This window comes from Labeo rohita, chromosome 17, assembly GCF_022985175.1.
Source record: "Labeo rohita strain BAU-BD-2019 chromosome 17, IGBB_LRoh.1.0, whole genome shotgun sequence".
Taxonomy (NCBI): Eukaryota; Metazoa; Chordata; class Actinopteri; order Cypriniformes; family Cyprinidae; genus Labeo; species Labeo rohita.
Genome location: NC_066885.1, coordinates 17,019,054 through 17,034,616, shown reverse-complemented (window position 1 = coordinate 17,034,616; position 15,563 = coordinate 17,019,054). Strand labels below are relative to the sequence as shown.

Below are 15,563 nucleotides of genomic sequence, written 5' to 3'. Positions count from 1 at the left end.
CACTACCAGTCAAAAATAGTTTTTTAAAATTATTTATTTATTATTTTTATTATTATTTTTTTTGCATTCTGCATTTATGCAAAAACAGTAACATTTTAAAATATATTTAAAATATATTTACTATTTAAAATAACCGTTTTCTATTTGAATATATATTAAAATATACTTTTGAAAGGTATAGTGTATAATGTTACAAAAGCTTTTATTTCAGATAAATGCTGATCTTTGGATCTTTTCATCAAATAATTCTTAAATATTGATAATAATAAAAAATGTTTCTTAAACAGCAAATCAGTATATTAGAAAGATTTCTGAAGGATCATATGATGCTGAAGACTGGGGTAATGGTGCTAAAAATGTAGCTTTGATCACAGAAATAAATTACATTAAAAATTAAAATATATTTAAATAGAAAGCAGTCATTGTAAGTAGTAAACATACATCATAGTATCACAGCTTTTGCTATATTTTGGATCAAATAAATGCAGGCTTGGGTAGCAGAAGAGACTTCTTTAAAAAAAAACAAAAACGGTAGTGTACAATTGTGCCTGTGTTGCTAGCTAATCATGAATGAGCTGCTATTCAAGACAGCCCCTGCCTGAAATACTGAATACTTAATGTCAACTGAATCATCCGAGTGAGTCTCAGATAGTCTCTCAGTTTTGGAAGAGAATGTCCTAGCGTCGTTTCCTGTTTTCTTCTCAGAGTGTGATTTTTAGAGTGTGCGAGTGAAGTCACAGGGTGGTTACGAGTTCTGCGGATTCCAGTGTCTTGTGTACGTAGACAAATTCCACATTAGAGACCGCAAACAAAAGACTTTATACATACTTCACAAATGACATTTAAATGAGTGAGTACAATGACACACACAATCCCTTCCTGTTCTGGACTGTTCTTTCAGCTCATGTTTGAGGCATCTGTGTATTTTTGCTTGGTTTTTGCATTTCATTCAGTATTTTGGCAGGAATCAGTCAGTTTTACATGGCTGTGTACATGTCCGGTATGTGTGTGTATTGTATTTATAGCCCCGGGCATCATGCCCTGCAGTCATGTGAGAGGGGTTGCAATGCCAGAAAGAGCCAGAGGAGGGAATAGATGACTTCAGAACCCCCTCCCCCTTGTCTCTCCCCTCCCTTTCTGTCTGTCTCCTTCCCTCCTTCATTCCTTCCATGGTCGATCCGTCCACTTGGCAGGCAGGAAGGCCTGCTGTTTTGACGCTGGTTCCCGTGACCAGAGAGGAGACCCTGCCCGAGGGCTGTGCCGACTTCGGCCGAGTGCACCATCATCAGTTCCCCTTCTCTTCTGAAGGCCTCACGGCTCAGGGATTACAGCTGTGTGTTTCTGTACGCGTCTGGTTCTGGTCAAAACTCCCAGGGAGTTCCCAGAACTCACAAGCTCGTACACACACACACCCACGTTCCAACAGTGCGGAAAAGTTATTGGATTTGCAGATGCTCGAGTGGCAAGGGAGAAAGGCGTAGGAAGTTTGACACAACTTTTTAAAGTTTTCTACACACTTTTTTTTTTTTTTTTTTTTTTTTTTTTTGGAGTTACAACTTTGGACTTTTCAACTTTGGGGAATTTTTGTCCAGCTGCATTTCAACCTTTTCTTTTGGATGTGTCAGTCAAAACAGACCATCTCTGCTCTTAGTTCTAAGGTTATTTGTATTCGTGTGGGTGAGTTTTGGACTGTTTTTCGAGTCTGTTTTTGAGGCTCTGGCAGTGAACCGGACAGCAAGGACAAGAGGAATGTAGCAGGTCTGTTTTGGAGTTTAGTTTTCTGTCTGTTCTATTTGCTGTCTTGCTCTGTGCTAGAAGTGTATAGAACGATTGAGAGGGTGCTTGTGTGAGTGTGAGACAGAGACATTTCGTATGCTTCAGAGTGTGTTAGTGTAAGTTTGCCCTGATATCTCGCCTCAGGCGGTGTGAGAGCTTTGTATTGAAACTCTAAGAGCTCTGTGTTTGGAAGGACGCTACATAACCTCCCCAAGAAAAAGGACCTTCTTTTTCCAAGAAGAGTGTGTTTGCTTCTGAGTGTTTCTTAGAGACTAACAGAATTGGGTGTTTAAAAGTGAATTGGGTTGTGGGTGCTTGTTCAGTACGTTTGTTTATTTGTCATTGACTGCTGTTGACCCCTCTGTGCATGCAGATGGGATGGCCCACTTTGAGCGCTCTGACAGGGGGGGCCGGCCGGCTCAATGGAGGAGGAGACAGCAGAGATGGAGTGGAACAGATCATTCTCATAATGACAACAGGTGAATGCCTTGGAACATGTATTTCTTAATCAAACATGATACTAAAAACATAGAACAGGAATTGATTGAAAAAGTTTATACTATTACAATAGAAGTCAAAAGTTTACATACACCTTGCAGTAGGGCTGGGCGATAAATCGATAATGAGAATTATAGCACAATGTGAATTTCGTCAATAAATGATAACGAGTTCAATATAATATTTATGCGGCAAAGGTGAAACAAAAGAGCACCACTTGGACGTTCACTCACTGATGATGGGTTTCGGTCACTGAAGTGCTTGAATTCAGTGAAAAACACAAGTGACTCGGTTTAAAGCCAGATGAAACAGAGAAACAATGTGCGCAATGATTCAGTCAGAAGGCTTTTTAATCTACAAATCGCCATCATTTACCATAGATTTACTGTAGTAGCACTAACTGCACAGTGGTATTGTGTCAGAACTGTTGGTGTATTTATTGAATTTTATTATATTATTAATGTAGACGTATTAAATGTATTGAAGGACAAGTAATGAAATGTAATTACAGTATTTTTTTGTGATTTAAGCTATAACCTAGGAACAATATTACATTTTTACCATGGTATTGAGGTGGTATATTTGTGGTTTTAACTTCTTATTCTGATCTATTACTGATTTTGATAATTAACATAAATCTATGTCTGCATCCTAACTCAAGCTACTATCAAATGTGTATTTCTACGAGACAAAAAAAAAATATTATTAGTATTATTATTAATATTATCAGGTAACACAAACCTGTTTCTTGATTTGAAACAGTATTACTCATTAAAACCTGCAAAACTAAAAAATGATTTTTTTTATAAATATTATAAAATGACTGGAAAAAATGTGAAGAATTAAAAAAAAAACATTAAGTATTTGACATGTTCTGACCATAAAGAATATTTTAAAGCCACATTTTCCACAAGCCACAACTTTCACATTGTAGCAAAAATCTGCCTTTAACTTGAAAGAAATAAAAAATTGACATTTATCGTGATAATTATCGCTATCGACTGATATGAAAAAAAAAATATCATGATAATTTTTTTGGCCATATCGCACAGCCCTGCCTTGCAGAATCTATGAAATGTTAATTATTTTACCAACATAAAAGGGTTCATACAAAATGCATGTTATATTTTTTTATTTAGCACTGACCTGAATAAGATATTTCACATAAAAGATGTTTAGATAAAGTTCACACGACAAAATAATTGTTGAATTTATAAAAATGACCCCGTTCAAAAGTTTACATACGCTTTACGTAAATATAAGCAGTACAGCACAGCGGTTTATATGATCATTGTCCCCAAATTATGACCAGAAATGAATAATTATATATTCACAAAACCAGTCATAAGGGTCAATTTGAAATGTATGCATTTATAAATGAAATGTTTACATGACTAAATAAGCTTTCCACTGATGTATGGTTTATGATAGGACAATATATGGCAGAGATACAACTATTTGAAAATCTGGAATCTGAGGGTTATCAATCAAAATATTGAGAAAATCGCCTTTAAAGTTGTCCAAATGAAGTTCTTAGCAATGCAAAGCAATCAAAAATTAAGTTTTGATATATCTGTGGTGAATATTTACTAAATATTTTCTTGTAACATGATCTTTACTTAATATCCTAATGACATTTTGGCATAAAAGAAAAATGTATAATTATGACCCATACAGTGTATTGCTGGCTATTGCTACAAATATGCCCATGCTACTTAAGACTGGTTTTGTGGTCCAGGGTCACATATGCTGATTTGGTGCACGGAAAACATTATCAGTGGTGAAAACAGTTGCTGCTTAATATTATTGTAAAAACTGATACTTTTTTAGTATTCTATGATTAAATAATAAATAAAGTTCAGTTGGCCCAGCATTATTTTAAGTAGAAATCTTTTGCAACCTGCATCTTTTTGCAAATGTCTTTACTGTCACTTTTTGAATAATTCACTGCATCTTTGCTAAATAAAATTGTTTCTTAAAAAAAAAAAAAAAAAAAAATTAAAACCCCCAAACAAGTTAACAAAGCAACTGCATCAAAATATGTCAATAATAATAATATCTTCTGGTGATTTAGTAATAATGTTGATGTGTAAATAGTCAGTGAAGTAGTTAGTGTGTTCTGGTTTTTGCAGTCTTTTTGAACTGGAGAGAAAGTTTTGACTTGAAATTTGCACTTTGATTTCAAAGATCATTCTACAGCCCCTTTAATGCTGATTTCTGTTTCTTTTTGTTGTCTTTCTCTCTATAAATTTTATTAAATCTGAACTCTCTCTTACTCTTTCTTTTAGGTTGGCCGGGTTTCATTACGACGCTTGTCGTACAGGCCATCGGCCCCTTCATCCCGCAGTTCAGCATGACGGACACACGGTGGGGCTAGATGAACTCACTCTCAAGCACATGGCAGAAGATTGCTCGTCTGTCAAATCACAGCTGCTCAAACTCAAGAGTCTGCTGCAGGTACCACACACACAAATTTGCACTTACATATGCAAACACAGCTGTTACCCTCTGAGCAGTTTTTAGTATGTGTGTAGGAGTAAAACGGAAAAAAAACCAAGTTGTAAACGTGAGAGTTTCATCTCCTGAATAAATTGTCATTTTATGTAGATGGATGATGGTGAGATTACTCCAGAGAGTTTGGATTCCAGCGAAGATGACAGCAGAGCCCAGCAGGTCCGTAACATCCCATAAACACCCACCTGAATAGAGCTGTTCAGCTTGCTGTCCTAAAACCTGAAAAAGAACATTAGCATTTTCAAGCCACTGGCTCCCTCAGGATTTTCTAATGTGTTTTTATAAAAGTGGTTTTCAAATGCTAAATGCTTAGTGGAAGAGACTTCCCTGGTTTGTTCAACATCATAAATTACACACATTCATCTTAAAACATGAACTTTGAAGCTGTTAAAAGAATCCTAATGCAGCAGGTCGTGTTTTTAAAGCACACGACAGTTTCAGAATTCACATTTGAGCTTTGCGTAATTTATGAAGTGGAACAAAAAAGTAATATATCTCAAGTAATGTTTACCACAGACCTTATTATACTCATAAATTGCAAACTGCTATTCTAAAAAGCCATTAGTAATTCCAGAGGGAACTCATGGTGAATTAGCCTTCTCTTTTGGCCTAAAAATTGACGTCAGCAGATCTTTTTTCCCTTCTGTATACTTATTTATGTGTAGAAACAATTTAATATCTTTTGTGTATGATTTTATTTTTGTCAGATGGAGGAACTGATGAAGGAGGTGGCGCTTCTCAGGGAAGAGCTGAAGAATAAAGATAAAATCATCACACGGCTCACTCATCAACAGCATCAACAATCCGTGAGCCTTCGCCATTCCTGACACATTCACACTTGTGCTCATTTTGACCATTTTGTATTGATTGAAAATACATTATACATGAGTGGCTAATCAGAGCCTGCAGTGTCTGCTGAAAGTCATGCTAACTCCATGTCTGCATGAATAAGGTGAAATCAGGACGAGCTGTTCTCAGAACAAACCCACATCTCATACTGTTCATTAATTTTTTCAGTTTCAAGCCATAAAAACAGGGAATGGCGCGTCAACATGCGCACTTTAACCTTTAATCCCAATTACTGTCACCTTCGGTGAGCAATTATATCATTAGCGCTAATAAACTCACTCACCGCTTTTGCATTACGCTGATTGCAAAGGAAAGATGAAAGCAACTGAAAATTCTTTACATTAGAACAAGAGTATGTTATTAGTGGTGCTTAAGGCAAGCATCAGTGTTACTTATACAGTGGTTAGGGATTTTAAACTCCCTCACTTCTTGTGCCACTGCTGTGAACGATACCTCAAGTTGTGTGACTTGAGGAGAGATGCTGTTACTACTGTAGTAACGTGATTTCATTTTTCTATTTAAATGGTTTTAAAAATGTTTATCAATTCTAAGAAAAAAATGAGATTGCACAGCCATTTTATATAAATGTAAAAGAAATATATATAATATAATGTAATATATATGTATATATATATATATATATATATATATATATATAACAATATATATATTGTTAATGTATTAAATGTAATTTATTTATTAAATATATATATATTCATATTCATATTCATATTGGAAAGGCAAGTTGATTTATAGCACATTTCATATATAATGTTAATTCAAAGCGCTGTACATAAAAATAATTAAAATAATCAAAAAATAACAGTAATAAAAACAAGGAATTTAAAGACGTTAATTGATTTAAAAATTGATTTAAAATGAAATAAAACAGTTAAGAATAGAAATTGATTATAGTTTTTATTCTTAACTGTTATTTAAGAATAAGATTTAAATAACTAATTATATAAGAATAGAAACTGATTATGCATAAAATATAGTGCAGTCAGTTTGCATTGTTTTTACTGTAGTTTTAACGCATTTTTTTGTCATGTCATGTCAAAAATAAAACTATGGAAAATGGTTCTTTACAATTTGGCTATATTTATATTTATTTGTATGTTTTACATAATGGTTGTATTTAGATTGCAAAATTACTTTGCAAAATTATTTTAGATGTATTAATATTAATGTTATTAACAATAATAATAATTCATAATGAATAGTTTTTATACAGTGTGTATATATATATATATATATATATATATATATATATATATTTGTTTTTTTGTGGTTATGTGATGTGTCAAATAAAACTATTAAAAATGGTAATTTTTACAATTTGGTTATTTATGGATATTTATTAACAATGTATTTAGATTGCAAAACTACTTTGCAAATATGACAAAAATAGATAAGACAATTAGATTAGATAAGACAAAAAATAGTAATTTATTATAATTTATTAAATAACATTAATAATAATTTATTATGCATTGTTTTTACTATAGTTTAATGTTTTTTGTCATGTCGTGTCAAAATAAAACTGAAAAATTATCTTTCCAATTTATTTATATTAATGTTTTTTTTATATCTATTAGCATAATGATTGCGTTTAGATTGCAAAACTGTTTTAGATGAGACAAAAATAATTTATGAATAATGTATTAAATAACATTGCATTGTATTAAATAATTATGCATTGTTTTTGCTATAGTTGATTTTTTTTTTTTTTTTTTTTTTTTTTTTTTTTTTTTGTGTCAAAATAAAACGAAAAATCTTCATAATTTGGTTTTGGTTATATTTATTTAAACAATTATATTTACACTGCAAACCTGCTTTGCAAAATTGTTTTAGATAATTCAAATAGTAATTTTTTAAATGAAGAATTTATTAATAATAATAATAATAATAATAATAATAATGCATTGTTTTTACTGTAATTTTTTTTGTCATTGTCAAAAATATCTTTACAGTTTGGTTATTAATGGTTATTTAAATTTATTTACCTAATTTTTATGTACCTACCTTTGCAAAACTATTTTAGATAAGACAAAAAGAAGTTATTTATTATGGATATAATTCATAATGAATTTGTTTTATCATAGCTTTTTTTTTTTTGTAGTTACGTCACATCTGTCAAAAATAAAACGATTATTAAACTTAATTAGTTGTTAATATTATTTATCAGCACACTTTACACAGAACACTATTTAATTAGCCAACATAATTGAATATTAGTTATTAGTCATAAAAAACAATGATGGTCAGTTTCTAATGCCCTGGAAACTAGCATTGAGGGAGCTTTGTTTTTTTTTTCTTTTAAGTTTTGTATAGATAAGATATTCAAACCACTCAATTTTTTTTTTTTAAAAATGTGTAAATCTAACTACTGTTGCTTTGATTCTTTTTCTTTCAGCCATTGAGATGTCAGTGTCATCAGCAGAAGTCAGGGGTCAAAGGTGAGAGGAGAGCTCATCATGATAAATCCACTCAGACGGTGTGGCGACCGCCCCATCATCACCCCGCTGTGAGTCATTTCTCGCTGTCTGCTAGCAACGTGCATGCCAACATGATCGCAACATCAAGTCACCCAAAAGTCTCCCAAAATGTCAGTGTAGTGAGACGAGTGTATCTGTGTGTGTCCTTGGTGAGCCGTCTGCCTCGTTTTCATTTCCTGTTTTCCCCCCCAAACCTCTCTAGGCTTTATAGGTGACTAGTTGTTTACAAAAGGGGGAAGCAAATGTGTTGTCAGGGCTGACAAATCAGACAACACATTCCTTCTGTTCTTTTCCTCTCCTTCCTCCTTTCCTCCCTCGCGCTCGTTTTTCGTGGTGAAATAGCCCGACGGTCTCGCGGGACGCCCTGAGCTGAGGCTAGTTTGCCGAGGTGCCGATTTGGCCAATTTGCAGCTGCTAGGGGAAAACGGGCATCTACTACAGAGTGCAGAATGATTGTCATCTCCTATTTAAGTGAAGCCGAGCTGCACCTACTCCGGTGGTTGAGCTTTCAGAGCCCCAGTCTGGGATGTTCACCAGGGGACGTGTTCTTATTGAGGCCCGGCACACAATCAGTAAAGCTAACGGCACACGGCGAAAGACTGGAGTCGGGAGAGATTATAGGGAGGAGAGAGAGATGAAGGAGGTAACAAGAGATGGATGAGAATTTAGAAGTGGAAATGAAGAGGAGAAAAGGATATTGGGGATAACAGGGCTTGTTCATTTTGCATACGTGTTAGGGTTCAAAGTTTCCTTTGCTTTGCCTGCATGACTTTCACCACCTACAGCATATGAATTTTCAACAACTTTCTTCTGTGAATGAAGATTTTTAACAGAATGTCCTGCTGCTTTTTCTATATAATGAAAGTGAATAGTGGCCATGGCTGTAGAGCAAGATTATCCATCATTTAGTCGGTTTCTTGCACTAAGCTATTAAGTTAAATGGTTTTTAAAATCGTGAAATATAGTGTAAGATTTGTATGGATTACATTTAAGATGGTTTATGGTGATTTTGTTTGTTTGTTTGTTTGTTTGTTTATTTGTTTATTTATTCTTTGAGTGCCTAAAACTGATATTTAGGAGCACCGGTGGCACTGACCCATATAGCATATTTGTTTTAACACTGAACGAAAGTTTTTACGCGTTTTTTCACATTGAGTATAGAGTATACAGTAGTCAACATTTGAAGTGGATCAGAACCTTTCATCAAAGTTGTCCTAAAACCAAAACAATACCCATTTTTCTCTTAGGACAACTTTGAACTTTTTTGATCCACTTCAAATGCTGACTACTGTATAACAGACATATCTCACGAATCCGCTCATAAAGTGTAGGCGGGGTATAAAAAAGAGATTCTTTGTGAGATCGTGATGAACTAAGATGAGTGACAGATTTTAATGATTATTGAGGATGTTTGCAAGTGTGATAATGATTTAATGCAACAGTTCAGTAAACAAGAAGGTAATATTAAGTGACGTACATTGTCTGACTATAACACTACTGCCTGATTTTGCTCTATTTCATAGACGATTTTAAATTCACAGCTTAGCCGCTGTGCATCTCCATTCAAACACAGGGTTGTTCAGTTTATGAAGGAATGTGCGTTTTTAAACAAATCTAGTGAGTCAATGATTCAATTACCCATTCATAAAGACAGTCACTTGCTTCATTCCTGAATTAATCAGCCATTCAGACGAATCAAATGAATGAATGACTCAGTGATAAATCAGTAACTTTGCCGCCACCTACTAGCAGTTTTAGTTTCATTTTTTTTAAAGTTTTTTTTTTTTTTTAGTCATTTAAATCATTTATTATTTCTATATTCAAAATGTTATAATTAAAACATTAATCTCAACATGAATTAGGAATTTAAAAGCACTCATGCCACTTCTAAGCCTCATTAAATGTCTGAAAATACATCTAAAAAAAACACTTTGTGTTTTTCTCTACATCTCTGTTGTACAAATTAATTTCGTTAATTCTGATATATATCAGGCTCAGATGTATAGGTTTCTATGCAAGTACCAGTACTTCTGATTGGGCTGAGGTTGGTACTTTAGCGAGTTTGAAGAAAAAGTATTCGATGGATGTATAATATGTGTCGAGAACATTCACTCAGTATCTTTATCTCATTTTTGACCGAGATGGCTTTTAGCTGGTTTTGCGTCTGAACTCTTTTTTTATATATATATATATATATATATATATATATGTATATGTATATGTATATATAATTTTTTTTTTAATATATTTATTTATGTATTTTTGGACAAAAAAGATAACAGCCTACTTTTAATAAAGTTAGAAAACTGCCATTACAAAGGTTAAAACAAAATTCCCCTGTAGATCACTTTAGGGAGTCAAATATCACCTCGTCAAGAAAAGGCTATTTTTTGATCAGATTTTTTATTTTAATTGATAGAAGGTGATCCTGAAATTTTTAACTGCTCCTAATTTTTTTTTTTTTTTTAAGTTGGGAGAACAATGCTCCTAAAAAGAAAAGTAAGCGTAGTGCCCTGAAACCATGTGTTTCTTTAGGAAAGAAGCCATGCAAGTATGGATATGACAAGTAGGTGAATTATTTGTTTATTTATTTTTGGTGGAGTACACCCTTGTGACTTTCGCTCATCTTTGAAGCATAAACGAAGATATCTTTAATGAAATCTGAGAGGTGAGGAAAGTGGTGTGAACTGGTGAACTACCTTTTTAAGGTTGGTTAAGGTTAGGGTTAAAAAGTTACGTAAGGGTTATGTTTAAATTATGTTAAAAGTTAAACTTTGCATAAGTTCATTATAAAAGAAGTTTTCAGTGATCAGTTATTATTTTTTTAAAAACTGCAAACAATTTTAAGAAATGTTTAGCATGTTAAAGGGATAGTTCACCCAAAAATGAAAATTGTCATTAATTACTCACCCTCATGTCATTCCAAACCTAAGACCTTTGCTCATCATCAGAACAAAAATTAAGATATTTTTGATTAAAAATAAAAAAGTGACATCACATATAGCCATAATGTTATGAAGCTACAACAATACTTTTTGTGTGCAAAAACAAAAAAACGTTATACGGCAGTTTCTTCTTTTCCATGTCAGTTTTCAGCACACATTGAGTACTCTTGTGCTCGTCAAAGACTGACAGGGAAGAAATTGTTGAATAAAGTCTTTGCGGACAAAAAGTATTTACGTAACTTCATCAAATTAAGGTTGTACCGCTGATGTCACATGCACTATTTTAACAATGTCATTACTACCTTTCTGGACCTTGAATGCATCTGTTGCATTGCTGTCTATGCAGGGTCAAAAAAAGCTCTTGGATTTCATCAAAAATATCGTAATTTGTGTCCTGAAGATGAACAAAGGTATTACAGGTTTGGAACGTCATGAGGGTGAGTAATTAATGACAGAATTTTCAGTTTTAGGTGAACTATCCCTTTAACAAAATATTTAATTTGTGGTTGCTGGCTTTATCATAACTGAGACACTTAAATATTTGTTTCCCTGGATGGACTTCCTTTGTTGTTCTTGGAACAATGTTTCTTTCAGTCGATCATAGACTTCACTCTTTCCTTAATGCTAAGTGAATGCCTAAAATTACCATAGATGACTGGCTGATTGGACTCATTTCTGTAAAGAATGTTGATTCATGAAAACATCCTACTTGTGTAAATGACATCTTGTACATTAATTATGTACCAGATATCATAGCATCTTTTGTTTACCCCAGTTGTGTCTTGTTAAACAGCTATTACATATCCTTCTTGTCTATACACCCTGCTGTTTTTAGAGTAGTCTGCAAATTGCATACTTATGTCTATACTACATTGTGTACCTACTCAGTAATGCTGTCTCCTGTTCATTTAAGCATTAAAGTGAGTTTTGCTGAGCCAGTATTTTGACTGGTCCACTTTATAGCTTATTCTGGCCAGGAACAACCCACTTAGACAGGAAGAAAATTGTTCTTATGTGCTGTTTAGAGGCGGGTGAATCTGAAATCGGTCATACCAGAATAAATTGTACTTTTTAACTAATGCTTCAGAAGTCTCTATGAATTGTTCAGTCCGTCCAAAAGTTCAGATACTGTAGTTTCACATACATGATTTAAAGGATTAGTTCCAGAATAAACTTTTCCTGGTAATTTGCTCACCATGTCATCCAAGATGTTCATGTCTTTCTTTCTTCAGTTGAAAAGAAATTAAGGTTTTTGAGGAAAACATTACAGGATTTTTCCACATATAGTGGACTTCAGTAGTGGCCAACAGATTGAAGCTCTAAATTGCAGTTTCAATACAGCTTCAAAGGGCTCTAAACGATCCCAGTCGAGGAATAAGGGTCTTGCGTAACAATCGGTCTTTTTAAAAAAAAAAAAAAAAAAAAAGCTTTCTGTGGTTAAAAAGTATACAAATTAAATTATTTTTTCTTAGAAAATGGCCAATCATTTTGTTATATAAGACCCTTATTCCTTGGATTGTGTAGGATTTTGACTTATAACCCCTTGGCCACCATTGAAGTCCACTATATGGAGAAAAATCCAAGAATGTTTTTCCTCAAAAACCTTAATAACTTTTCGACTGAAGAAAGACGGACATTAACATTTTTGATGACATGGGGGTGAGTAAATTATCAGAACATTTTTATTCTGGAAGTGAACTAATCTTTTAAAAGCAAGCCAAATATGCAGTTGCGCTGGTGAATATCTTGAATATTAATTTACTGGCTGTTTAGCCCATCAAACAAAACCAAATATTGTCTGATTTCACTTTGGCTGAACCAGTAATTTGTCTGTTTTGAAATGTCATATAAAGTTACATTTTAATTTGACTCAAATCAGGTTTTTGGGGGTCAGTAAGATTAATGATTTAAAAAATTTCTCTTATGCTCACAAAGGCTGTGAGTTTTATATTTTAGCTAATAATAATACATGCTTGCATTCAAGCCTTGCTTTTCACTGATATTTCAGTCTGATGTTTAGACATTCATAGTAGTTTGTCTTCTCTGCGGAAATGTGTGGCATCTTTCTCCACGAGGAGTTTTTCTTTCTAAACTGTGTGTTTTGTCTGGATTCACTGGGGTTTGTCTCTCTCGGCAGCTGTGCGGGTGTTGTGTGTGTGTGTGTGTCACGGTTTTTCTGTGTGTTGCAGGCTGTACCCACTCCTCTCCTCTCTCCCTGGCAGTGCCAGTACCAGACTGCGCCTCGTGCCAGCATGCCTCAACGCCGACAAAGTGAGTCATTAACCCCTGACTTCTGACCCCATTCCTTTGGCAAAATGTTCGGCTTCCTTTCCGTCACCCTCTCTGTCTCTCTGTTTCCTTCCCTTCTCTTTTTTTAATATGCTGTCTCCCTAAAGGTTTATAAATATATATACACAATATAGTTACACCAGGCAGCGAGTCAGGGCTGTATAAGTAGGATATCAGTTTAATAAGATAGAAGAGGAAGAGGAGATGTGGTGTGAGACCGATGAAAGAGGAACCAGTTTAAGAAGGTTAGACAAAGTCAGCAGATCCCCGCTGGGCAGTTTTGAAGTGTCACTGTCAGGTCTAGGTGGGTCACTGCACTGGTTGGATCACACCATCCGTTCCACAGAGTGCGTGTTTATGTGGATGGCGTGCTGTGCCCTGTCTTCAGGTGTGTTTGTGCAGGGATTTTGGATACACATTGCTGTGCACCAGTGCGGTCAGTCGAAGAGCCAACATTTGTTGTCTGAACCAGCGTGAACACATGCAGCTGTAATAGATTGTGTGTAAGAGGGAGAGAGATATGGGAGTAACAGGATTCACTGTAGAAGAAGAGCATTTTTATTTCTGCGGATACATTTGTTGATTGTTTTACATTTGCTTTGGCAAAGTTAAATGTTATGAATATTTTTCTGAATATAATTACTAATAGACAAACAGATTGATTGAGCTAGCAGGAGTTGGCATGTCAAATTAAACAAACATAAAGCCACTGGGAATTCAACCTACACATGGTTATAAATAGTTATAGTTATCTGCACATTAAATGGTTACCATTTAATGAACAATTCTCATTAATTACTCACCCTTAAGTCGTTCATAACCCATAAGACCTTCATTCATCTTCAGAACCCAAATTAAGATATTTTTGATAAAATCTGAAAGCTTTCTGACCCTCCATAGACAGCAACGCAACTACCACATTCAAGGCCCAGAAAGGTCGTAAGGAAAACAAAGAAAAACCAAAATTACTTTATTTAACAATTTCTTTTCTTCCGTGTCAGCCTTTACATGCGCATGCCCGATGTGTTTTGGTGCTCTCGTGAACATACGCCGGAGACTGACATGGAAGAGAAGAAATTGTTGAATGAACCTCTCGGATTTTATCAGAAATATCTTCATTTGTGTTCCGAAGATGAAGGTCTTGGGTTTGGAACGACATCTGAACACTAGAAATACAGTGCGTGAAAATTTTATGGTGGTTTAACAATAACACATAAAAGTATACGAACAATATTGGATTTGAATTGGTCTTGTCTGAAAATGCCAGCATCAGAGCTGATAGTGATGCTGAACACTTTAGAAAACTGTTAAATTATTAATATTTTACTGTTTTTGTTTTTTTGATCAAATAAATGTCTTGGTGGGCATATGAGACTTTTTTTTAAAAACAATCTTATCGACCCCAAACTTTTCAGTGGTAGTGTATATAATAATAAAATTAAGAAATGTATCATGAAACGCCTGTTTTTTATTTTGTATTGTTCTCTGAGGTCCACTTAAAATGTCATCATCAAAAAAAGTGTACATCAACAAACATAAGTTAGAAGGAATAGGCACTTTTCTGTCCCATTTGAAACTTTTGTTGCGACATCACTGTCAGATCCAATATAAGTGGCACAGCATTGTCTTCTAGGCTCAATCTTTTTGAATATCCTGTGTCAAATTGTGTCGCTCTGGTTACTGATGTAAACTCAGTTCCCTGAAATAAGGAAAAGAGCATTGCGTCGCTGAAAGTTCTTCCTGACGCAGTCTGGAACTTCATTAAAAATAAAGTTTATCCAGTTTATTTATTAGAAGGAAGGAAATGCATAGAGTGCTTTTTTACACACTGGCAGTGCAGAGCATCCTGTTGTTTTCAGAACCATCCTTTTTTCGTTTGGTTTCTGTGTAGACCTGCACGTTCGCCTCTGGTAGACACTATGCGCAAACCGGTGAGTGGGGCTAAATAGGCAGCAATGTTGATCATCTTTCCTGGAGGTGGTACTTATCTACCTATTACATCATAGAGTAGAACTTTCCAAAAGCTGTCGTTTTGGCAGACTGTCTTCTATATAAGCTGGTTTTAGCCTAACGTCAAAGTTTTGAGTTCTTTTATTTTATAGTAGTTTTTTTATATATATAAGTATAATATAATACAATGCCCTTTTATGTGTCAAAAGATCAAGGTAATTTTGTTTTCTCAGTTCATGACCCC

The 15,563-nt window shown here is 34.3% G+C and overlaps 1 protein-coding gene across 3 annotated transcripts in view; it reads left to right on the top strand.

The window, feature by feature from the left end:
* ccser2a (coiled-coil serine-rich protein 2a) overlaps positions 1 to 15,563 on the top strand; it is a 57,583-nt gene that overhangs the window by 30,620 nt on the left and 11,400 nt on the right. For 2 of the 3 annotated variants that reach the window (XM_051132777.1, XM_051132776.1), the window contains exons 6-11: positions 2,150 to 2,255; positions 4,563 to 4,731; positions 4,882 to 4,947; positions 5,496 to 5,594; positions 8,054 to 8,164; positions 13,270 to 13,351. In XM_051132777.1, coding sequence (XP_050988734.1) covers positions 2,150 to 2,255; positions 4,563 to 4,731; positions 4,882 to 4,947; positions 5,496 to 5,594; positions 8,054 to 8,164; positions 13,270 to 13,351 — 633 coding nt within the window. The remainder of the gene's footprint in view (positions 1 to 2,149; positions 2,256 to 4,562; positions 4,732 to 4,881; positions 4,948 to 5,495; positions 5,595 to 8,053; positions 8,165 to 13,269; positions 13,352 to 15,563) is intronic. The other variant, XM_051132775.1, reaches the window with a different exon arrangement.